At 44.9% G+C, this 24,837-nt stretch overlaps 1 protein-coding gene across 1 annotated transcript; it reads left to right on the top strand.

Annotated features, from left to right (window-relative positions):
* Nucleotides 1–1,109: 1,109 nt before the first annotated feature.
* Nucleotides 1,110–19,642, top strand: LOC134142933 (NACHT, LRR and PYD domains-containing protein 3-like). The gene is made up of 6 exons (XM_062580503.1): nt 1,110–1,392; nt 2,319–4,041; nt 8,655–8,825; nt 12,847–13,017; nt 18,601–18,771; nt 19,342–19,642. The coding sequence occupies exons 1-6, from the start codon at nt 1,110–1,112 to the stop codon at nt 19,640–19,642; spliced, it is 2,820 nt and encodes a 939-aa protein (XP_062436487.1).
* The last annotated feature ends 5,195 nt before the right edge of the window (nt 19,643–24,837 follow it).

The raw sequence follows: 24,837 nt of genomic DNA on the forward strand, positions 1-24,837 counted from the left end.
CTGTAACTGCTGAATAGTAATTACTGAACTCCAGACAAGCTTGTCACCAGCCCAAACTATATTTCTACATCCTAAAGAATACCCCTTCACATACTTTTCTTGATGATCTATTTTATCTCATAAAGGCTGAGTTGAATGTGAGTTGCATTTTAGTGTTTTAAAGCAGTGTTGACCAATACTTGTGTGTTGTATAGCCATGAGTTTTCAGGAAAAGACTAAAGTAATGGCATAGTATAGTCATGATTGGCCAAAGCAGTAGTGCTTTAAAACAGAGGCTCTTTAAAGTAAAAATTAAGCCCTCAATAATATTATTATAAGGTAACATAACATAATAAAGGTTCAGCTTTCCAGAGATCCAAGGTGGATTTCGATGGCATTTTTTTTACCAGAGCTGGACTATGCAGGGCTAGGTTCAGCCATACTTATCACACAGCCTGTGCCCTAGAAAACAGGAAGTAACTCCAAAATCATAGTAAATGGAGGAGGAAGAGTAATGTATGCAGAAATGGTGGTGGGGATGATTCAGTTTGCTCAGGTATAATACAGAGTATCACTCCTCGTATTTGGCTGATATGTTTGCTGTACAGACATGGTACATTCATCTTTCTCTATTGAGTCCTGGAGCTTTGTTCCTCGCTATTGAGATGAAACCATATAAAGGAAAAGGTGAAAGAATGTCCCCTATGAAAGGCATGTTTGTGGCCAATGCACAGGCTGCATCCCACTACCCAATGAGCTCTTACCTGGCGGCTCTGGAAAATCCTCCCAGCGTTTTGATAACAGCTGTTAAGAAAGGAATGATTAGAGAACTCACTTAATCTACATACCAGTATGGAGAAAGCCTCATCTGCCATCCTGATCTAGGAGCACTTCATCCCACTGCATCTGGGGCCAAGGAGGTGCAGACCCAAAGGTTCCTGGAGGTATTAACACAAGAGAGCTAACACTGCCTCTGGCAGTGTGCAGACTGACTCTAGGTGCACAGAGGCTGAAGCCACTGCCCTGTAACAGTTAGCAAGTCTCATCCCAGAGAGTGTCTAGTGGCTCTTTTAGAAGAGAATTTATTTTTAAATTGCTTTTATTTTCCAGGATTTCCTTGACATACTATGATGACAGGAGGGAATAATACCAGGGACTTCCTTTTGGAAGCACTGGAGGATCTTGTGCTGGATATGTTTGAGAAGTTTAAATATAAGTTATCACATATTGATTATGATGGGATGGCCAATCTCTCTAAGGGTTTACTCAAGAAGGCCAACGATTCAGTTAAACTTGCAGACCACATGTGTGACCACTATGGAGCAGACCTTGCTGTGGATGTAGCTATCTGTGTGCTTGAAAGGATTAACCAAAGAGACACTGCAGCTAAACTGAAAGAGAAGAAAGGTAAAGGTAAGGAAACTGTGGTTACTGACACTTTCCTTTCCTTCTTTCTGATTGCACCTGGAAAAGGCACAAGAGAACCTTCATCAAAGCTGTGAGAGAAAGCGTATTTCAATTTCTAGTGAAAGTCTAAAAATGCAGAGAAGCCTAGTGTGCTCCCTTGCCACGCATGGAATTCCATGGAGTATCCTCTTTCCATTGGTCTTCCTGCCCATTTGAGAGACAATCCCTGCACATCTTGCAGAACCACTCACTCCTGGACCATGATGGAAAGAGATTAGAGTCTGTAGAGACATTCTCTCTGCGTGTGTTTCCTTCTCTACCCTGCCCTAGGGATTTCAGGGAAGTTTCTGAAGGGAGAGAGTCTGGGAGAATTTGCCTGCTCTCCATGTGCCGTATGTCACTGACGGGCTCTGTCATTCTGCTCTGATAACAGTCACATGTAATTTTGTTTTCAGCCCTGAGACGCAGTCCACCAGCTGCTTCATTAGCACAAGGTATGTGTCACTGGAGTAGCTGTGCTTCGGTTTTACCCTTACATGCTCCACCTACCACCAGAAAGAGTATGATCATAGCCACAGTCCTGCAGTCCCAGCAGGGTCAGAATGGAAATGAGAAAGTAGCTGGGAGATGCTTCTGAAAAAAAGCTTGTACTACTATAGAGGTCACTGGTGGGAACTGGTATGTGTTGGCAGCAATGGATGCTTAGTGCTAGTACTGAGTTCACCTCAAGTGTGATAGCATTTCTGTGATGGATGATGGGCATTTCAGTTAGTAGGACTAGGAAGACAAGGCTTACTGAACGATACTTTAAAATGAAAGAGATTAGATGAACTTGGGGTACAATAATTTTGCAGTTGAAAGATTTTAATTTTAGAAGGCAAATGAACATTGCATTTAATTTGAAGTTCTTTTGTTGCACATTTTTGATTTAGATTACAAGATGAAGTATAGAGAACATGTACAAAAGAATTACTGTTGGATAAAAGACATGAATGCTCGTATTGGTGAGGCAGTGACTTTGAACTCCAGATACACAAGGCTGGTTCTTGTCAGTGGACATCGCCATAAGAAAAGGAAAGAACATGAAATCATGGCTGTGGGGAGAAGACATGCAGAAATCATGCAGGAACAAGTGAATTCTTCTATTACTGTAGGTGATCTTTTTAAACCTGACGGGGATAGACAGACACCAAAGACTGTGGTACTCTTGGGAGCTGCAGGAATTGGGAAGACAATGACAGTAAGAAAGATCATGCTGGACTGGGCATCAGGGGGGCTTTATAAACAGTTTGACTATGTTTTCTACATACATTGTCGGGAAGGTAATCTTACCACCACTCAGGGGAGTGTGACTGACATGCTCTCCAAATGCTGTCCCAGTAATAATCCACCGCTTACAGAGATCTTGAACAAGCCAGAAAATCTCCTCTTTATCATTGACGGCTTTGATGAACTGAGGTTTTCCCTGAATCGAGCACAAACTGACCTTTGCTATAATCCCTGGGAGATGAAGCCAGTGGAAATCATCCTGAGCAGTTTATTTAGGAAAACTCTTCTCCCTGAATGTTCCCTGCTGATCACAACAAGACCAGCTGCCCTGCAGAAGCTGGAGCAGTGCTTGGAGTGTGAACGTTCTGTTGAAATACTGGGATTTTCAGAAGTTGAGAGGGAGGAATATTTTGTTAATTTTTTTGAAAATAAGGAAGTGGGAAGAAAAGCCTTTCAATTTGTCAAAGGAAATGAAATGCTCTTCACCATGTGCCTTATCCCCATCATGTGTTGGATTGTTTGTACTGTTATGAAACAACAGCTTGAAAGTGGTGAAGATCTTGCACAAATGGCCAAGACAACTACAGAAATATATGTCCTTTATATTTCCAGCTTACTAAAATCTCTGAGCAGCAAGCTGAAACAGAACTTGCACATTATCCTGAAGAGACTTTGTTGCCTAGCTGTTGAAGGGATCTGGAAGCAGAAAGTCCTCTTTGAGGAAGAGGCAATCAGTGAATTCCTGTTAAATCAGAGAGAAGCTCTCCCACTTTTTCTGAATGAGAGCAGTTTTCAGAAGGGCATTGCTTGTGAAAATGCTTACAGTTTCATTCATCTGAGTGTTCAAGAGTTTTTTGCATCTCTGTTCTACATACTAGAAGATGATGGCAAAACAAGAGAATGGCCAATAGATCCGAAGAAGAATGTTAAAAAATTGTTAGAAAACTATGGAAACTCTAGACATGATTTCATGCTAACTGTGCGGTTCCTCTTTGGTCTCTTAAATGAGCAACAAAGACAGACTATGGAGAAAGAAACAGGATGCAAAATTTTAACTGACATTAAGCAAGAATTACTAACATGGCTTCAAACTAACCAAAAAACAACTTTAGCTGTTCATGCAGAGAAGATATATTTGATTCATGATTTGGAGGCTTGTCACTGTTTGTATGAAATTCAAGATAGAAGTTTTGTGAAAACTGCATTGGATTATTTCACTGGAATATATTTACGAGACCTCAGTCTTACCAAATTTGATCAAATGGTTCTTTCATTCTGTGTAAAAAATTGGTCTAAACTGGAGTCACTTGACCTTGGTTATTGCTCATTTATCTCTGAAGACCATGAAGAAAATTTAGACCAACCTCTAGCAAAGCTGTCACATCTGTAAGTAATACCCTCAGTTAGCTGAAAGTATTATTAATTCTTCTCTTCACAACTGATAGAATTTAAGTAGAAAAGAAGTGATTGAATAATTAAGGCTAAATTTTCCATAAAGTAAAGGTGCAGCAATGGAAGCTATTTTGGGCTGAAGCCTAATGGGATGTTGCACTATTAGTTATTAGTAATAGGAGTCAATTCAAAACTAAGCATGTAACTAGAAGAATCTGACTATCATCAGCTAAGTGTCTTAGCTCCAACTGCAATTAAAGAAGCTCAGAGTGCAAGTCATTTAACATTCAAATAGATATCCACTGACTGGTCAAGTTAAATCATTCTGCAGTCACTACTGACTGAATTAGACTGAACTAGAAGACTATTGACTATGGTGAAACTATACAGATCTGTCTGGTTCACTTGTCCCCACCCACATTAGAATGTGTTGGTCTCAAGTGTAATCCCACACAAGTGCAATCTCATACAAGTTTGTTTGTTTGTTTGCTTCCCCCTGGGCTTCCCATTAATTGTTAGTGTTCTTCAAGTTAAAGGCTTGAAGGAAAGAAGTTCTCATTGCATCAACAGGTTTAAAAGCAAGGAGGGAGCAACTAACTCAGCTGTCCAGTGACCTTTCAAAGTCCCTGAGTACAAAACATCCTTCCTATTCTTCATCCTAATCGCTGTATAAGGCCATGCTCTCCATGTCAACTAAGATGGGCAAAAAAACTTACTTCCTTACTGTAGTTACCTTTTCCCCAAACCCAGTTACACTCTCATTCAAATTGGTCCAAAGTGTGGACTTTCTGGACCCTGAGTATCCTGGAGGTGGTACCTAGACCCAGTGAACTCCAGGGGAAGAGTTTCCCCGGGCATGCAGTACAAATACAGGCCACTGCCCTTGGTGCACAGCAGCAGAACATAACATACTGTTAATTTTTGATTTGTGGGTACAAACCTCTTTTTCCTGGTAGTTGAGGGGAAAGTCTCTGAGTGTTCAGAGATAACTGCTGTGTGGCAGGTGACATCAATTTGATTTTCCTGTTTCTCTCTTCCATGTAGGTCTATAACACATGATGTTGTGAGGTAGGGAATTGCCCCAGCTTGGTCAGGTATTAGGAGCAAAACAGCTGCAGTGGTGTGGAGTTCAGTCCAGGCACGTCTGTCTTTATAAAACAGAGCTTTGTGATGCCCAGTAGGCACCCAGTCAGGTGCTCTTGTATGGAAGTAGCAGAACACCGAGAAATGTTATTATCCTGAAAAAAAGTATCATAAGTAAACAAAATGTGTGTAGCTCCCTTTAATACCCACAGTACACATGGAAGCCTGGTGTTCCAAGCAGCTGTGACTCAAATCCAATTGGTGAGATACTGTATTTATTAAGGTGATTTGCTTTGAATTGGAATTTAGAGTATTCTGACATGCTTCATCACACCTGTGAAAGTGTTACTTTAATTTTTGTGAAGTATAAATGTAAACTGTAGCCAAAGTACTATATTAAAATCACTTATGCTTTGTTTCTAGAGAAAGAAAAAAGGAACAGGTGAAGCAATCACCTATTTACTTGCTTTGTCAATCTCTGAAGAATCCAAGCTGTGCATTAAAGACATTAAGGTAAAAAGTTATTTTCTTTCAGAAAAAAGAGGAAGCCAAGAAAACCCTAACCTTTTTCTTGTTGCGTCTTCACACACTCTCTAATAGACCAACTCTACTGATGCTCCTATAACAGTAACAAATGTCTGCCAAGAGGTTTTGGAATATGCTGAAAGATCTTCAACTTCAACAAGGTGGCTTTCATCAAAGTCACTGATACCAATGAAAAAAAGGGAGATATAGGTGAAAAAGTAGTTACAGTAGATTATCTGAGCATAGAAGAGATTTAGGAGATGAGGGTATTTCTAAGATGTTTTTCTGTGTGTAAACTCAATCACACTTGAGTCATATGTAGACAGATGGATTATAATTGTATCACCTTTCTTTGTTGTGCACAGCTAGAATTTAAGACACAAAGAGACTGATATATTTCCTTCTTTTTGTCTTTAGCTGGCCCTACACCGACATATTCCTTAAGATTGTAAGGAAAAGCTGTCAGAGAATGGAGAATGTAAACCTGGCAAATGTTTTCCTCTTTTCATGGGAAACAGCACTGGACTGTGTTTGGTATCACTCTGACTGACAACTAGGTGCAAAATTATGACAGCCCTGAAAAGCCTCTCTCTTATGTAGCCACCTGTTTGTCTGGAGAGCACAGATTTAATTTTAGATCTTAAAAAAACTTGTGAGGGGAAAGGAAGCCCAAGAAGCATGCAACATTTCTGCATCAGCACATATTTTTCTTCTTGTCACTTCCCATTTTTCCTTCCTGTTATTTTCTTTTCTTTCATTCTCTCCTATCCACCTCTTGCAGGTTCTTTTCAGACAGAGGCATCTTGAATTCACAGGAACAAGACCTTAGGGGAGAGTCCTGTCTGTCTGTTGTTAAGGGAGAGAGAACTGGGACCATGTGCAGGCAGAAATAAGAAGCCTGAAGCATTTTGTTGGCAGTGAAGTGAAGGAGGAACTACTTTTCAATTCCTGCTGTTTAAATATGATATAAGAAAAGTCTGACAGTGACATACAAGAAACCCTTTCCTTCCAGAAATTGCAACCATTGCTGATAGTCTGGAATCAAAGTGAATTTTGATGGGGAGGGAAGGTCTGGAACAACCTTACCCCAGATTGAGATTGACTTGGCCAAGCAGTTGGTTTCAGTTTGCAGGCACTTCAGTCTACTTCCAACATGACCCTGAGTGCAGGAAGGAGAGTCCCTTGGAGAGGTCAGACAGCCAAGCTAAAGCATTAGGGAAACCAATGCATGATTTCTAACACCTACATCTTTACACTATGAACCTGCACAAGCACTAATTCACTCTTACAGCAGACTGCATGCTCAGGAGGTTGTGTGGCTCTGCCAACCTTTTCAGTAGGAAATATGTTAGGACTGTGACAGAGGCTTTTACTCTTTCTCTGATGACCCCTAAGGCTCTTTAGAATAAAAATAGTGTCTTGAAAGAAACAGTCTGGTTGTGTGCCAGTGTTGCTAGAGAGTAGGAGTGGATTTCTTCCTACTAAAGATTTGAGAAGGGCTCTCCTCAAAGTATTTCACAGCACAAGTATGTTGGGAAAGTCCAACAAAACTACAGTTCTCCTCCCTCACTGGAAAGGAGGACTCACTCCTAACATGACAGTTTCTTCCTCCTTCCTGTTGAAGGATGATACCCATGTATCATCACTCTCCTTTAAACATGTGGGAGCCGTGCTCTGCATGAGGTGTCCTCTCCCAACCATTCCCCCAAAGGATTCTGTCACTGAACCCTCTCTCTTGCAACTACTGTCATATGAGCACATTTCCTTTGAGTCTCCTTCATCTCTGTCTCCTACCTCTTTGCCTCATCAGAGTATTTCTAGACTTCCTCCAGGAGAACTTCCATTTCTCCTCAAAGTAGAGAAATTCTCTGAAGTCCAGTGTCCAGGGAGCATATTGCTGCTGGGGTACAGGATACAAGAGTCCATAGATAAGATTTCTGGGGGGATCAGATGTCTACAATATGGAAAAATGCTTCTCTTCTGGAGCAGGAAGAGCTCACTCTGAAAGGCTGAAGAGGGTCCTCAAGAGAAGACTAAGCAGTGAAGAGTGGCAGTGGGAATGAGATACACTTTGAGAGAGTCCCTGAGGAGCAAATGGCTGTTGCTGCTCTAGATATGTGCTTAGCTGCAGCTAGCTAAGCTGGGACCCTGCATCCTGCGTGAGCATAAAGCCATCAGTAGATAGCCCAAGGGAAACTCCACAAGGAGCCCAAATGCAGGGAAAAACAGTCACCCTTTGCCAAGAAACCTTCATACTTCAGATGTCTCTTTGCCTTTGGACTAACTGCCCAAGGTGCTTCCAGTTCCACCTTCATGCTTAGAGGGAGACGGGGATGAGGCTATCTGAAGGACTTCACAAGTGCCCCTGACCAGGGCTGAGTGCAGAGTGGGCCCATGTGGGGAGAGGCAGAGACATGATACAGAAGGCTGTGTCCTGCAGGCTCAACAGATGCATATGGGAGTGGGTGGGAGTCTGGGGGAGTGGGGTGCCCAGCAACCTGCGGGAGCCCTGCTGGACTCAATTGACTAGTCAGGGGATCCCCACAGTCACCTGCAGTCAGGGCCTACTGGGATTGGGCACAGCTCCCCAGCTTCACCTCACCTCCACTTTCCTGACTGGCCAAGCACTGAGTGCCTGGGACCAGAGGAGCTGTTTGGTGCCCAGGTGGGGCCCAGATAAGTCCATGGAGAGGGCCAAGGTGGGACTGAGGTGTTGCTTGCCCTCTCCTGGCTGGCCAGGGCAGAGGTGCAGGGTCAAAGCTCAATATGCGCCCCCCCCCCCCAGCAGGGAATTGGTTTATGGGAGGCCACTGCACTGGACAGGGAATGGGCACTGCTTCCAGTGATGGCCCCTCACTGGCCAAGGGGTGTGTATGTGCGTGACAGTGTGAGCTGGGGCTTCTGCCCATCTCTAGGGCTGCCCAGGTTCTAGTTAGCAGGTAGGTGTGTCTGTCATCGCTGCTGTAACCAGCCCCACTGTTCTCCATGTCTCCTGGCAGGCTGGAATGGTGCTGCCTCACAGCTGCCTGCTGCAAGGATCTGGCCAGTGTGCTTAGCACCATTCAGACACTGACAGAGCTGAGATTGTGTGGAAATGCCCTGAGAGACCACGGAGTGCAGCTGCTGTGTGAGGGGCTGAAACATCGTATCTGCCAACTGCAGAAACTGGGGTGAGGCACACTGGGCTCCTGGGGTATTGTTCTGGCTGGGAACTTGGTGGAGTTGTGTCTGGGGAGGGTTGCAGAAATGGGGAGAGGTTGAGACTGATATGTCTCTGGAGTCCATGCTCCTAGCCTGCTCTCCCAGAAGAGCGTGAGTCATCCATAAAGGGGATGCTCCTCCATGCACTTTCCCCTGCCATCTTGGGCTTTGCTAATTCAGGTGTGCACAGGTCCAAAAGAGCAGGCACTGAAAGAAGGCAGTCATAGAGCCTGACCTTGTAAATTGAATATCTTCCTGGAGGGGATTTGTCACTCTAGAGTCAAACTCTTCCTGCTTGTGGAGTTACTCATCCTCTGAGTGTGTATGTCCCTTTCTGCTACACAGAGGCTTTCTGGACAACCAGCTTAAACCCAGGGATATTTTTTGTGATCGCTTCCCTGGCACTGAGCTGGAGATTCAGTTCCCTAACTCTAGATGTTCACAGAGTCTGCATTAGCACACTGTGGCCATGTAATGTGTTAGCACCTGTGCTGGATTGCTCGGTTCCTTTTCTAGACAGTTTCTTTGCTCATACAGCCTGGCTTGCCTCCAGAGAACCCTCCGTAGTGTTAGGGTGTTTGTGTAAATCCCATATAACCCTTTTCAGCACCATAAGTGTGTCTACGTTACATTATGGCACTCCATATAGCACTAGAAAACACATTTTAGGAGGCAAAATCCATTCCTATGCATCTGTTTACAGCAATGGAAGCATTAGCGGCCAGAACCACAGGGCTGAAGCCCTCAGGAAATCCTTATGTCCAGGATTTCCTACTGTTTTCCTCTTGCCCTCAGAGGGCCCTAATCAATAGGGAAGACTAGTGACAGAAAAAAATGGAAATCAGATCAGAAGACTAGGGGACTGAAAAGTTCTGTCCATGTAAGTAATTAGTGAGAACTAAAAGGTTAAATCTCATGATGAGTACCTGCCATTCAGGCTTCACACACTAAAGATATTTTCAGTTGATTTGGTCTTGTCTCAGGGACATAAAGTGCATTGGCAGATAGAGTGCATTTAGCGTGCTCTGGAGTGCATCTTCTAGGTTACCTTAAGCCAAACAGGCTCCAATAAGTGCAGTCTGAGCCCATATTTCAGTTCAACTTTGGGAAAGCTGCTTCAAAGCATACTCTTGATGTGAACTGCAACACTAGTATAGACACATAGACGAAGGAATAGATCCTGGTTCTCTTACTGCAAAATTCTTTTCTTGTCTTTTCTCCATGAATGCTAGCCAGTAAGGCAAGGTTATAACTCATCCTTCTCCAATCACACACTTTGGCATTTCCAGGCAGTCTCTTCACCTGGATACTGTGACCACCTGTGTGATGGAAACTCTCATGACCTGATGTATCATACCTTACTGTTACAATCACCCTCTGTGATGACATTCTTGCGCAGACACTTTGTTAAGGGAAGTAACTGAATTCAGCCAAGGTATTAGGCCTCCCTGACCCACAATAGCCCTTCTTCTCTTTTGTCTTCTCTATAGGCCCTGCTGAAGCCAGTCCTTCTCCTCATCATTCCAGCAGTAGATAAGGCACAGGAAATCAGTGATACACCTTCACAGAAAAGAATGAAATGCTATGTGACATATGAGCTACCACATAAAAGATTATACTGGCAGTCATTCCAAAGTTCAGCTTTGCATGGTGTAGGCATCACTGAAGTGTTCATGTAGTCTGTTCCTAGGGACTGCTGGTAGAGCAGGGATATAGGGCAGTGATGTTGTGTTTTCTCTCCATATGCTGTGGTGGCTTGGGGGCATGTGATGTTGAGGTTAACATGCCTATAGGGAGTGCCACTGCTGGACAATCCTAGGCTTCTCTGCCTGTCCATCAGCAATGATGCCCAGACTCCATTTCTATCAGTGATGCAAACCTCTTACTGTCCTGCCTGGGGATCTCTTTTTTAACTTCTCAGTGTTCCTGACCAAACATACTCTTCGAGTCATCCTTCGAGTCAGACCAAGTGAACAGCTCCCACAGATTGTTTCCATTACAGTTGCTTACCTTCAGGGCTTTTAAGGAAAGGAATTCTCTTCTTTTTCAGTTTTGGTCCTGTCTGTAGACTGTAGTAAAGTAAATGACCTAGTCTTCCCCATCAGCCATGGAGAGAGAGACTGAGAAAGCAGACCTTCAGTTTGTAAGCTATTTTGGCTCCTAAGCTGAGGCTGGGGGTGATGTAATGTAAGGCCCTAGTACCACATCAAAGGTGAGGTGTGCTCATGGCCATATGCAAGACAAGCATGTAATGAGTGAGGAGGAAACGGTTTTCATGATTTGCAAGACAGTTTTTAAAAAGTAAGAAAATTGAAAGAGAAGGAAGATTTCCAAATTCATTTGATATTTCATAGCCATTTTCCCACATTCTGGAATTTGCAAAACATCTTATATCAGACACTTCTGTAAAATTCCGGGAGGGGATTTGTTCCTGGTGTACCTTATGGTTGTGGACCAAGAATATGTAGCTTTCCCATGAAGATGATAACCTCCAGGCATAGGTTCATAAAACTGTCTGCCAAAACTCAGTATGACTCCAGAAGCAGGGGTGGAGTGGGAATAATATATAGAGAGAGTGTATGTAGGGACAGTGCGGACTGAGATTATTTGTTAATTCAAATTCAAAGGTCATGCCATTGATTTGAAGATTGTCTTCCTCTTCACTTTATACACCACAAATGATTATTTCCTCCCCACTTCTGAAAAGGACAGGCTCCAGTACTCACTGTCCTCCTGCTACGCTCTTCAGGATATTCCTGCAGTGTCCACAAGATACAGTCAGCCCTTTAGTCTGTTCCATTTTCCCTCTTGCCTTCCTATGCTCATCCCAGAGGCCTCTGAACACCACCTCCAACAGAGTGTGCTTATGTCACTGAAGATGTGTACCTACCTACTGCATTTCACATTGCAGGGCTCTCTTCCATTTCGTCTTTGCTATGTGTTTTCCCTGACTCCCCCATTTCTGATAAGGATTCACCATAACTCCTCTCCTCTCATCCCCTCCCCTCCCTTCCCTAGTAGTATCTGTAAAGTCTTGGACAAAAGCCAAAGTGAACCAAAAGTAGTGTGCCAAGAGGTGTATGGCCATTGCCAAGATGCAGCTGCAGAGACAGTCTTAATGGAAAGCAGCATTATATCACAGGCCTTCTGATGGGTGAAAGTTTGCAGTAGCCTAGAGTGGCAGGAGCCACTGGTGTGATGTTCTTCCTTGGGCATAGAGAGCTTATTTACTTGCCTTCCCCACCTCTCCTAACTCTGTTCTTCTGAAGAAATCCTTGTTCCATGTCTGTCTGCTCACTGTGCCTTTTATCAGCTCCCTGCTTTCAGAGGGAGACGGGGATGAGGCTATCCATGCAGGACCTCACAAGTGCCTCTGACCAAGCTTTAGGGCAGAGCTAGGCCCTGTGGAGAGAGGCAGAGACATGATACAGAAGGCTGTGGGTCCTGCAGGCTCAGCAGATGCATATGGGAGTGGGTGGGAGTCTGGGGGAGTGGGGTGCCCAGCAACCTGCGGGAGCCCTGCTGGGCTCAATTGACTAGTCAGGGGATCCCCACAGTCACCTGCAGTCAGGGCCTACTGGGATTGGGCACAGCTCCCCAGCTTCACCTCACCTCCACTTTCCTGACTGGCCAAGCACTGAGTGCCTGGGACCAGAGGAGTTGTTTGGTGCCCAGGTGGGGCTTGGATTGGCCTGCAGTGAGAAGTGGGGCAGGACTGGAGGCATCACTCCTGACTGTTGGCTGGCCAGGGCAGAAGTGCATGTCCAAAGCCACATTTGGGCAATTCTCAGAGAGCACTAGCTGAATGGAAGCCAAAGTGCTGGCTGGGGAGCAGGTAGTGTCTCTAGCACTAGTACTTCTCTAACCACTGCTGTGCAGGGTTTATGACCATTCTCACTGTAAATTGGCCAGGAGAGGGGCTGGTGGGTGGGGCTATCAAAGAAGCTGTACCCTAAGCCCCTGGTCTCTCTCTGTGTGTCTTCCCTGCAGGTTGAGGGGTTGCAGTCTCACAGATGCCTGCTGTGGGGATCTGGCTGATGTACTCCGCACCAGCAAGACCCTGTTGGAGCTGGGGCTGGGTGCTAATGCCCTGGGAGATGCTGGAGTCCACGTGTTGTGTGAGGGGCTGAAACACCCTGCATGCCGGCTACAGCAACTGGGGTAAGACACTTTAGGGCCCCTCTGAGGGGATGTCCCTAGGATGTCTCATGGGAAAAGCTTGAGAAAGTATATGTTTGGGACTAAGTAGCTTTCACTTGCAAGGTCAAGGAAAGACTGATATTTGTCTGCAGTGCTGGGTCACTTCTTACCCTTACTGCTTATCATATGCTCTCAGCCTGCCTTGCCTCTGTATAGAATGGGAAACGCTAAGCCTCCCTCTCACAAAATCACAGAATGGGTAAGAATCATAGAATCATAGAATTAGTAAGGTTGGAAGGGACCTCTGGAGATCATCTAGTCCAACCTCCCCACTCAGCAGGGTCACCTAGAGCATGTTAGACAGGGTTGCATCCAGGCGGGCCTTGAATATCTCCAGAGAAGGAGACTCCACAACCTCTCTGGGCAACCTGTTCCAGTGCTCCTTCACTTTCACAATGAAGAAATACCCCCCCATGTTCAGGGGAAACTTCCTGTGCTTCGATTTCTGCCTATTGCCTCTCGTCCTATCATGTTGGACAACTGAAAAGAGTTTGTCCCCATCCCCTTGACACCCTCCCTTCAGATACTTATACACATTGGTAAGATCCCTCCTCAGTCTTCTCTTCCCCAGGCTAAACAGGCCCAGCTCTCGCAGCTGTTCCTCATAGGGCAGATGCTGCAGTCCTCTGATCATCTTTGCAGCCCTACGCTGGACTCTCTCCAGTAGCTCTATATCTCTCTTGGACTGGGGAGCCCAGAACTGGACACAGAACTCGAGCTGAGGCCTTCCCACGGCTGAGTAGAGGGGCAGGATCACCTCCCACGACCTGCTGGCAACAGCCTTCCTAATGCACCCCAGGAGACCATTGGCTTTCTTGGCCACAAGGGCACATTGCTGGCTCACAGTTAACGTGTCATCCACCAGCACTCCCAGGTCCTTCCCTGCAGAGCTGCTTTCAAGAAGGTCAGCCCCCAGCCTGTACTGGTGCCTAGGGTTATTTCTGCCTAGCTGCAGGACTCTGCACTTGCCCTTGTTGAACCTCAGGAGGTTCCTCTCTGCCCAGCTCTCCAGCCTGTCCAGGTCTCTCTGAATGGCAGCACGGTCCTCAGGTGTGTCAGCCACTCCTCCCAGCTTGGTAGCATCAGCAAACTTGCTGAGGAGGCACTCTGTCCCTTCATCTACGTCATTGATGAGTAAGTGGACCAGGATGGGACCCAGGATGAGCCCTGGGGAACTCCACTAGCCACGGGCCTCCAACTAGACTCTGCACCGCTGATGACAACCCTCTTAGCTCTGCCTTTCAGACAGTTCTCAATCCACCTCACTGTCCACTCGTCTCACGCACACTTCCTGAGCTTATCTAGGAGGGTGCTATGGGAGGCAGTGTCAAAAGTCTTGCTGAAGTCAAGGTACACAATATCCACTGCTCTTCCCTCATCTACCCAGCCAGTCATTGCATCAGAGAAGGCTATCAGATTGGTTAAGCAGGATTTCCCCTTGGTGAATCCATGCTGACCACTCCGGATCACTTTCTTTTCCTCCATATGCTTGGAGATGACATCCAGAATGAGCCGTTCCCTCGCCTTTCCAGGGATGGAGGTGAGGCTGACCGGCCTATAGTTGCCTGGGTCTTCCTTCTTGCCCTTTTTGAAGACAGGCTATTGGCTTTCTTCCAGGCCTCAGGCACCTCTCCAGTTCTCCAGGACCTTTCAAAGATGACTGAGAGGGGCCTGGCAACAACATCCACCAGCTCCATCAGTACCTGTGGGTGCATCCCATCAGGGCGCATGGATCTGTGAATGTCAAGCTTGCCCAGAAGATCTCTAACCCTGTCCTCTCAACCGAGGGAAAGTCTTCCTTTCTCCAGGCCTTCTCCCTCGTCTCCAGGCTCTGGGATTCTTGAGGGCTGCCCTTAGCAGTAAAGACTGAAGCAAAGAAGGCATTCAGTAATTCTGCCTTCTCTGTAGCCTTTGTCACCAGGGTCCCTGCCCCATTCAGCAGCGGGCACACATTTTCCCTGGTCTTCTTCTTGCTACTGATGTATTTGAAGAATCCCTTCTTGTTGTCCTTGACATCTCTTGCCAGACTTAATTCCAAATGGGCCTTAGCCTTTCTCATTGCATCCCTGTATACTCTGACAACATTCTTATAATCCTCCTAAGTGGCCTGTACATATTCTTTGTACTTTCTTCTTCTGTTGGAGTTTTGCCAGGAGCTCCTTGCTCACCCGTGCAGGTTTTCTGCCCTCTTTGCTGGACTTCCTTCCCCTTGGGATGCACAGCTCTTAAGCTTGGAGGAAGTGATGCTTGAATACAAGCCAGCTCTCCTGGATCCCCCCCCTTCCTTTTAGGGCCTTAACCCATTGAATTTCTCCAAGCAGGTCTCTGAAGAGGCCAAATCTGCTCTTCTGAAGTCCAGTCCTCTCCCCTCCCTCCAGCCCTTATCGCCAAGACCTTTGTCTCTTTGGCTCTAAGTCTCTGACAGCCCAAATGTAAGAATGTTGGAAGATGACAGAGCATGTGATGTAATAAAAGAAACTCCCCCCCCCCCCAACTCATCAGAAGTGATTGATTCTGGCATAATACTCTGTTTCTTTGCAGGAACAAGAATTCTCTGAAGGTTCCTTTCCCTCTTCTTGAAATATAGATGATCTCTGGATGAATAACTTAAGTGCAGGGACATTCTTTGGGAAAGTTAAGCAGGACTGAGATGGAGGATAAGTCCTCTGCCTCTTGGAATCTGCAAGGTCCTTAGTCTACTGTGGCCTGATTATGTGTTGACATGTTATCACACAGCTCCCTTTCCAGTCTTGTCTTCTACTCACACAGACTTCTAGCCTCCAGCATCCATTCCAGAAGAACAGAGATTCTGAGTAAGTACTGCGTGATATTCGCCAGCCCAGCTGAATTTGTGAGTTAACCTGGAGCACTTCCAATGTTACCAGACACTCCTATTTAAGCAGCAGAATCCAGCCTTATGTCTTCCCTGACTTTTATGGGAACATAAACATCCAGCTTCACAGCAGGCAGTTGTTGTATATTGCTCAGCGTAGGTCTCTCCATTGCAAACAGGTTTCTATGCTCAGAGAAATTAACCATTTTAGTGAATACTGAGGGAATGAAAAATCCCAGCACTGAGCCACTCTTAGTAGTTGCACACAGAGATCAACTAAAACAGCCAAAGCTGTATTTATGAAAGGATCTATGGAACTGTTCCAACAGGAAATTAACGCTGAAAGCAATGCAGGAAGGCTGGGCAATTAAAATAGTTAGGCTATTGCTAATGCCCTAGAGCAATGAGAGAGCAGTTGGACAGCCAAAAGACATAAAGAGGGGGAGGAAAGTGTTTTTTAAGGCATTTTTTTTGAAACTTAGAAATGCTGCCATGAATACACAAGGCCTATACTAGATATTAGATTGGCAAAGGAAGAGTTCCTTGAAAATGTCTTTCTTAGAGGACTTTGTCTCTGGGAAACATCCCAAGCATAAGATATGGCTAACAGAAGGAAGGAATGTCCCAGCAGACCTGTTTGCCAGAATACCCATGGCTCTACAAAGGTGCCTGCTCTGCCTCTTGTGATTAGTCCAACTGAGCTTGCTATCTTACTCTCCCTTTCACTGCCCTTTCTTCTCATGGTCAACCATTTATGCAATGGTGTCTTCATGTTATTGGAACCTCTGCTCTTGGCAGCATACATTGAGTTTGTATTTCATGGCTGTGTGGTCTTTTTGAAGAATTTCATTGTGTCTCTGCTTTTTTCCTCATTCAATGTTTCATAAGTACTCAAAATATTTCACCTGTTTCTTCCTTTTAAAATCCATCTTTCTTCCCCCTAGAGCTCTCTGTCTGCATACACTTATTGCTCTCCTTCCACGTGACCCCAAGGCAGGAAAGGAAGGGTCAAGTACCAGCATGGAGAGATACTCAAGGCATGTGAGGGGTTAAACAAAGTAGATTTAGTGAAGGATTTGCACTCCAGACTGCATGGGGAGCTGAAGCGGTGGCTGATGGGATGCTGCTGGGTGCACAGTTTGGATGCCCAAGCGGGACTCATTCTGTTGCATCTTAAGGCCTCCTTTCACCTACTAGAACTGGTTCCTTACCTCAACAGTGCTAACCCTAAGTAATTACTGGTTGCAAAGCAGCTAGATGTCGTTGACAAAACAGAACATGCATATCTTGCCTTGACAGGTTTCAGTCTGTGTGTAGACAGCATATACTGGGGCTGTTATCAGGTACTCTCTGAGTCATCTGACTCCTTGCCAGATCTTCCATAGGTGTTCTATCACTACACTCCTCAAGAGATTCCCTCTGTCATGCCTTTCATCTACGACTTCTCCTACAACTTGTCCTCATTTTGTTTGACCCAGAGGAAGTTCTTTTATATTCCTGAATATAAGAGGAAGTTCTTTTTATATTCCAGCTGAGGCTGGGGTTGTGCTCTCCACCAGACTTTTTTCCCTGAAATTTCAAGCCTCATATTCCTCATCACTAACCAATTTTTTTCCTTTTAAAAAAGATGAAGTTTTGGATTACAAAGTTTTTCTGACCAGAAGGAGGCTTTTCTTCCCTCTCATATGATCTCTTTTCCTTTTCTGAACTCTTTCTCCACATCATCCATGAGGAATAAGTCTGCCTTTTAAACTTTGGCTTAGCTCCTTGCAAAGTACAACAAAACATGACACTTTTTATGGAAAAATTATAGCTTAAAGAAACACCTCACAGTAGAAGAGAGCCTGCTGAAAGGAGGATTTCTAGGTCATGGCTAGTGGAAGTGTGTGGGGCTGATTTGTGAATGTTCAGCTCAAGGAAGACTTGTGATGGCTGTCACCAAACAGTTCCTGCAAGGTCTCCATAGAAGGCCAAAGGGCTTATAGTGCCCAGAATGACAAATGGTCATTGCCATTTGCAGCTGCAGTTATGCAACCACAGGCTGTCTACATGACTAGAGAAATAAACTCTGAAGGGGTAAGTAGGATGGAAGAATGTTGTTACTCAGAGCCCCTGCACTGAGAGACCAGCCTGCCTTGAAATGAGCTTATTGCCCTGCTTTGTGCAGATTTCTTCCTCTAGTCCTCTTGGGTGCCTTTACCTGGTAAATGTCTGGCATACATCACCAAGGTGGTTGTTGTAGGTTGGAGCACAAATGCTATGGATATAGGCTGAGGAACCTGGTCTGAATCCATAGCTGAACCTGCTTTGAGCAAGAGATTGGGACAGAGACTTCCTGAGGTCCCTTCCACACTGAACTATCTGGTGACTCTGCTGAGGAGCTGTTTGGTGCCCAGATGGGGCTTGAATTGGCCTGCAGTGAGAAGTGGGGCAGGACTGGAGGCATCACTCCTGACTGTTGACTGGCCAGGGCAGAAGTGCATGTCCAAAGCCACATTTGGGCAATTCTCAGAGAGCACTAGCTGAATGGAAGCCAAAGTGCTGGCTGGGGAGCAGGTAGTGTCTCTAGCACTAGTACTTCTCTAACCACTGCTGTGCAGGGTTTATGACCATTCTCACTGTAAATTGGCCAGGAGAGGGGCTGGTGGGTGGGGCTATCAAAGAAGCTGTACCCTAAGCCCCTGGTCTCTCTCTGTGTGTCTTCCCTGCAGGTTGTGGAGTTGCAGTCTCACAGATGCCTGCTGTGGGGATCTGGCTGATGTACTCTGCACCAGCAAGACCCTGTTGGAGCTGGGGCTGGGTGCTAATGCCCTGGGAGATGCTGGAGTCCACGTGTTGTGCGAGGGGCTGAAACACCCTGCATGCCGACTGAAAGCATTTCGGTAAGACACTTTAGGGCCCCTCTGAGTATTCCCCAGGATTTCCGATGGGGAGACCTTGGAGGGCATGAAAATGATTCCAGGGAGATGCTCCTTCAGGGATAGAGAGATGCTGACAGTGGCAACCACGTGATTTTTGTTTGTAATTTGCATTCAACCTTTGCTTTTGGAATAGCATTAATAGCCCATAAAAGAGGGTACCTCAAAAACTTTTGCCTGTAGAACTGCTAAGAACGAGTGAAGCTCTCAGGAGTGTGGTGGGTATGACTAACTAACTTTCACATTGGCTATAAGGCTAGAAGGTTATTTTGTGTGGAAAGGGAACTGAATGGAGCCACCTCTGCTCTGCTCGGCCTGTTCTGATTACATGGGACGGCAGTCTGTTTGGTGAGGGGTAACCCTGCCTGTGTTTAGGTTACATTTTGCTCCAAGCTCTTTTCCTCATGGAAGAGCCCTGCTCCTGTATCCTCCTTACAGAGGCAAACATGCAAGGAGATATTTGGAGAGTGTTGAAGAAAATTCCTTGACTGACAATCTGACAAGGAGAGCTACTTTTCTGAATCTGTTGTTTAGAAGTAAGGAAGAAAAAGACTTCACACTGATTCCTGGAAACATGATGGAACAAATCCTGGAAACCATTTCAAAACATATGAATGTCAAGAGAATGACTGGGAGTAGTCAGCATGGATTTATGAAGGGGAAGTCATGCTTGATGAACTTGATAGCTTTCCATGATGAAATTGCTGAGTCAGTGGATGAGCCCTGGATGTTATTTATCTTGTCTTTAGCAAGGATTTCAACTGTCTCCCATAACATCCACACTGATAAACTGATGGAGTATGGACTAGATAAAGTGGACACTAAGGTGAACTGAAAACTGAAAGAACTGCTAGACTTAAAACATTGTGATCAACAGCAAGAAGGCTGATTGGAGGCCAGTAACTAGTGGTATATCAGAAGGCTCAATACTGCTCTCAATACTGTCTAACATTTTCATGAATGACCTGGATGATGAGGCAAAGCACACCCTTAGTATGTTTGCAGATTATACAAAACTGGAAGGAATGTTGATATACCATACTTGTGCTCCCATTTAGAGGGACATCAACAGGCTGGAGAAATGAATTGATAGGAATCTCATTAAGTTTAAAAAAAGGGAAACATCAAGTCCTGTTCCTGAGGAGGAACTGGACCCATCGCCTGCCGCTGCAGGGATGCAATTAGGAAAGCTAAAACTCCACTGGAGCTGGTACTAGCAAAGGATGTAAATAGGGACAGTAAAGACTTCTGTAAGTACAATGGCAGAATAAGAAAGACAAAGGAAAATATGTCCCACTGCTAAATAAACTGGTGAACCTAGTGACAAGACAGGTGTAATTGAGACCTGCTTCAGTCCAGAAATTTATTGTCACCCCCCTCCTTAAAGAGCTACATCCCATTCCTAAAACTATCACTTAACCTTCTCTTCAGATACATGTTAATGTAAGAGAATGTACTGCTGAGAATTTGCTTATGCCTGGAAAAAGACCTCAGACTGGAGACAAATATCTCTTTTACTTCCTGTATCCTGCAAACTTTATTTCCTTACTAACAAAAACTTAGAGTTTTTGTCTCCTTTCAGTGGACTGTACAAGGAAGGCTCTCACACTGAAGAAGGCGCTTCATAGGCAAAGGTTCTTGAGTCAACGATCATTCCTAGACCTAGCAAGATGCTTTCTTCAAAAAGACCAGGTCTTGCACTGTGGTCTGTGGCTGAAAAGATGATTAAAACAGGAGCTCCACTTTTCCGCTGCGTGAAGTACAGCCCCCTCAGCTCTCTGTACTGAGGCTATCCTGATGGTGCATTGTGTGTGCCATGAATACAAATGCATTTTTTGGAGGGACGGTAGGTGGCTGTAGGGGAGCAGAAAGGCTTAGACAGTTCCAACCATTTTCCTTCTCACTTCCCTCCCCATGACAACCTGAGGACTGTGAGAGCAGTAGGTAGGGAACAGGGAGAGTGAGCATAAAAATACACAGAATGTAAGGATATCTGATTTATGAGGATTAACAGGACTGGGCTTACTGTGTTGGTCATGTCTATGCATGTGCTGTTGGTGTTTATGTGCATGCTAGTAAAGGCAGTGCTGACTGAGTATTCATGTTTGTGGCTGCCCATGTGTATAGTCTGCATGCGTGTACACACACATACATGCTTACTATAAATACATACCTAATCTTGCTACTGGTCAGACCTAAAAATGGGACCTGCAACAGCCACATCTATTGGAATGAGATAGGATGAATCCTCTTGGTCCCTAAACTAACAGGTTTTGGCTTTCTTTAACAGAGATGTTATGCCAGCTATTTTAGGAAAAAAGTAAACATTTATAGTAGATTTTGTTTCTTCTTTTTTCTTTCTTGTTCCTAAAGGTTGAGCAAACATGGATTCAGTGAAAAAACTCATCAGGAGCTAGCTCACCTAAGAAAAATCAAGCCCAGCCTGAACATAAGATGCATCTTTTGATCAGAACTCTCCACAGTCTGGGTATCTGCCCTCGTAGCTCTGCCACTAGGGTGAAGAATGGATCAGGAAATGTTTGTTCTAGTTTAAGCATTCTGCTATAATGGCAAAAACAATTCTGAGCATGTGTGGCTGAAATTGGTTAATCATCCTCAGTACAGTGGGTGCTGAGTTTTACCCAAGCACCATAGATCCAAATAAACTTCCCGTCAAGTTTATGTCTGAGAGAGGAAGGAATCAGAGGGATGCAGATACAATGATGAGGATATCGATGAGTCTAGGAACTTCCCTCTGTCATTCTTGGGAACTTTGAGCATCAGTGGGGATGTAGAACATGCTCTGGATGCCAAGAGAGATTTTTATTTAGTTTCCATAGATCCTTTATAGAGATTTCATTTCACAGTCTCAAGAGTATCATTTCTGTGTCCATTTTGATTTATATTCAGAATGATGTTTGTACCAATTCTACTGAAATCAAATACTGTTCTCCTCACACTCTGATATTTCCTTTCCTTCCTACAATCAGTATCAATGTCTAAGCACTGTCCCAGGAATTGGGGCCAAGGCAGAACCCAAGGATGGTTCCTCTGGCTGAGCTAGAAAGGCTCCCTTAGCGCTTCCCTTTCCCCCTTTTAGGGACTCTCTGGGGTTTTTCAAGGAAAAGATAGAGGGGGCAACAAAGGACCCTGTATGTCTACAGAAAACTCAAGACCCAAGGTCCAGTATGGAACTGGATGGGATGGTGGGGGGTTAAAGCATTCCAACAGGATTTGGAGGGTTTTCTGTTCCTGCCATGCCATTGTTTTGTGCATGTTGTGGAATGATGTTTGACAGTCATTCCTATAACAAGAATACAGAGAGACGGCATACAGGGGAGAGTATTTGTACCTGTTAGAATGTAGAAAAGTCTGGGCCAACCAGCTGTGTCAAAAGGTTTCTGTGAGAGGGCATCAGCCCAAATAAAGCAAGCAGCATCCAGGTTAGAATCTGAAGGGGAAGGAAAGGGGATTATATCCATACTATGTGATACTTGATGGGAATGGTCTGTGTTGTAACTTTTTGCATCTGTAATACCTGATACTTGGTGAGAATGGTCTAGTGTTGTAACTTTTTAGTACCTAGAACAATACCGTGGTGTTAAGCGGAATACAAATAAGTAACTAACAAGGTCTTGGAAATCTGTGAGAAAGAACAGTGGTTGGTTACATATGGAAGCCACAGAATCACCATGAGAAGCAGTCAACATGAAGGTCAGAAGTTGAAGAGTAATGAAATAGCGACCCCCAAAGTCAGTGTGGCCCCCAAAATAAGTCTGCACGCGTGTGCAGTATCACAGCCGGTTATGCAACCAGGGCAGAGTTGGGCTAGACTCCCTGCACTTGTTGGCCCATGTGCCAGAACTCCCGCCTACCACAAATAATCATAAATCCCAGAATTTTTCTGAAGGAGAGAGAGGCTGCTACACAACAGAGGACCACGTTGCCTCCTCGGGGACACCCAAAAAGATTGTGCCTGCTGACTCTCTCTCTCATCATGCAGACGATTGGGATAAGCATTGAAGTGGTCCTCGAGATTACCATCAGGTCGGTCTGTTTGTAAGTATCTACTAATAAACTGCTTGCTACTGAAGAGTGTTTGTGTGTGTGTGTGTGAGTTTGTGCTGGCTTGCCAAACCAGATGTTTGGCCCCCGGGAATTTAACTAGAACGAGGATGGAGGATGTGTAGGAGCCACTTGCAAAGTGCGTGAGGAGGAAGTTGTTGAAATTGTTCTGTAAGGTGAGGAAAAAATTTTGAGCTCTAGACACTTGTCCACTCTTCTAGGAGCTGAAAAAAAAAGCAGAGAGTGAAGACAAATCTGCAAGAGATGGTTAGAGCAGGACAGAAGTCAGGAGTAGAGTGTGGAGAGGATCATGTCATAGCTAGAGCAGGGAGCAATGTGAGACAAGGCAAAGCAGAGAAACAGAGTTAGGAGTAGCACAAGGCACAGCAAGAAGAGTGAGATGCGGAAAGAGAGGGGTGGTACGTGGCTAGCAAAGGCAACTCAAGAGTCAAGAACAGCTCAGAAAAAACAGTCACAACTAACAGTTAGATAAACTTCGATGTGCTTTGATCTCAGCAGAGCTTAAGCATCTGAATCCTACCACTCACTACAGGAAGTGGAAAGCAGCCTGCTGTCCCAGCACTCAGAAGGCAGAGCTGTAAGAAAAAGCAAAGGGGTTTTGATGACTGGAGAGGTTCCCCTAGTCTTCAAATAGCCTCTTCCCATGTGCCCTATCACTTGGAGAAGGGAAAACTACAGCAGTTCTGCATCTACTGGTTGAAAACATCACTGCTGTTATAATGACCAAATGGTCAATGCATGTCTGGAGGGTGCATATTGTCTTGCAGGGAGGAAGAATGGGAGCCAGTTTTCCTCCAAAACCTAATTTATGTGGAAAGAAAAACAATAATAATAATAAAAAAGTCCTCAGCCCCTTTAACCAGAAGGACACATGGAACAGAGGTTTCACAAGCCTGATGATTTCACCAGTTCTCTCAGGAGTTGTTGAAAAGGCCTCAACCATCCAGTTGCTTCTTTTCTAGCAATAGAAAATTAAATCCTGGCAAGCTGAAACAATTGATCTGATTTCACAGACCACCAGCAGGAAGGCAAAGCCCAGGTGGGTTGTAGATCAATCTGATTGAATCTGCTAACTGAACCCTGGCTCTGCAAACCCAACAAGTAGTCCTTGTTACAAATGCAGCTGTGGGTGCTGTACACCAACTGAGAACTGGTGATCTTAACCAGTTAGACCAGCCACTGAGAAAACATATGGTTCTCTCATTTAGCTGATTCATAAAGAAGATGGATTTATAAACAAGATAGGCAAGCTAAACTCTGCAGTGAAGGTGAACAGCTATTACAGCTCATCACACAACTTCAAAGCACAGAGGCTTGGAGTATCCACCACAGGCACGGACCCCACCACTTTACATACTCCCTTACTTGGTGTGGTAATCAGAACTGCTGTAGTGTCCTGTTTATTAATAGATGAGGTTCAGGGCAAGAAACACAGTCTTTTCACAAAATTGGCTGTTCCTTAGTTTCTTACTTGCCAACATACTTGACCAAGAAGTCTCTGAAGTCTTCAATACTCTGGATAAAAACATTGCCCAATGGTTCTGTAAAGTACATTTCTAACACCTGAAACTGCAAAAACTTTTAGGAAACACAGTCTAAAGTAGGTAGAAATACAACTGTGCCCAGCTGGGCGGTCTGTTTGTACTCTTACTTTTGCTGCAAGGCAAATGCAGCCTGAGAGGAAAAAGGAAAAAAAAAAAGCACATAAGGAAGGGCTCACATGGAAATTGCAGTGTAGCTTTGACTCAAGGAGTTTTTCTGCTCTTCTACCAGTAACTATCTTCTACTTGGACTAAATGGCCTGTGTCCTGGTGCCCTGCTTGAAGGTTTGTAGGTCTAAATTCTGAGAAAACAGAGACCAAAACAGAGATTTCTTCCCAGATCCTCCTTTGTCTCATGGAAGGCTGTAGTGTTAAACCACTACAGCTAGCTTGTTTGAGATCT

This window comes from Rhea pennata, chromosome 7, assembly GCF_028389875.1.
Source record: "Rhea pennata isolate bPtePen1 chromosome 7, bPtePen1.pri, whole genome shotgun sequence".
Lineage (NCBI taxonomy): Eukaryota > Metazoa > Chordata > Aves > Rheiformes > Rheidae > Rhea > Rhea pennata.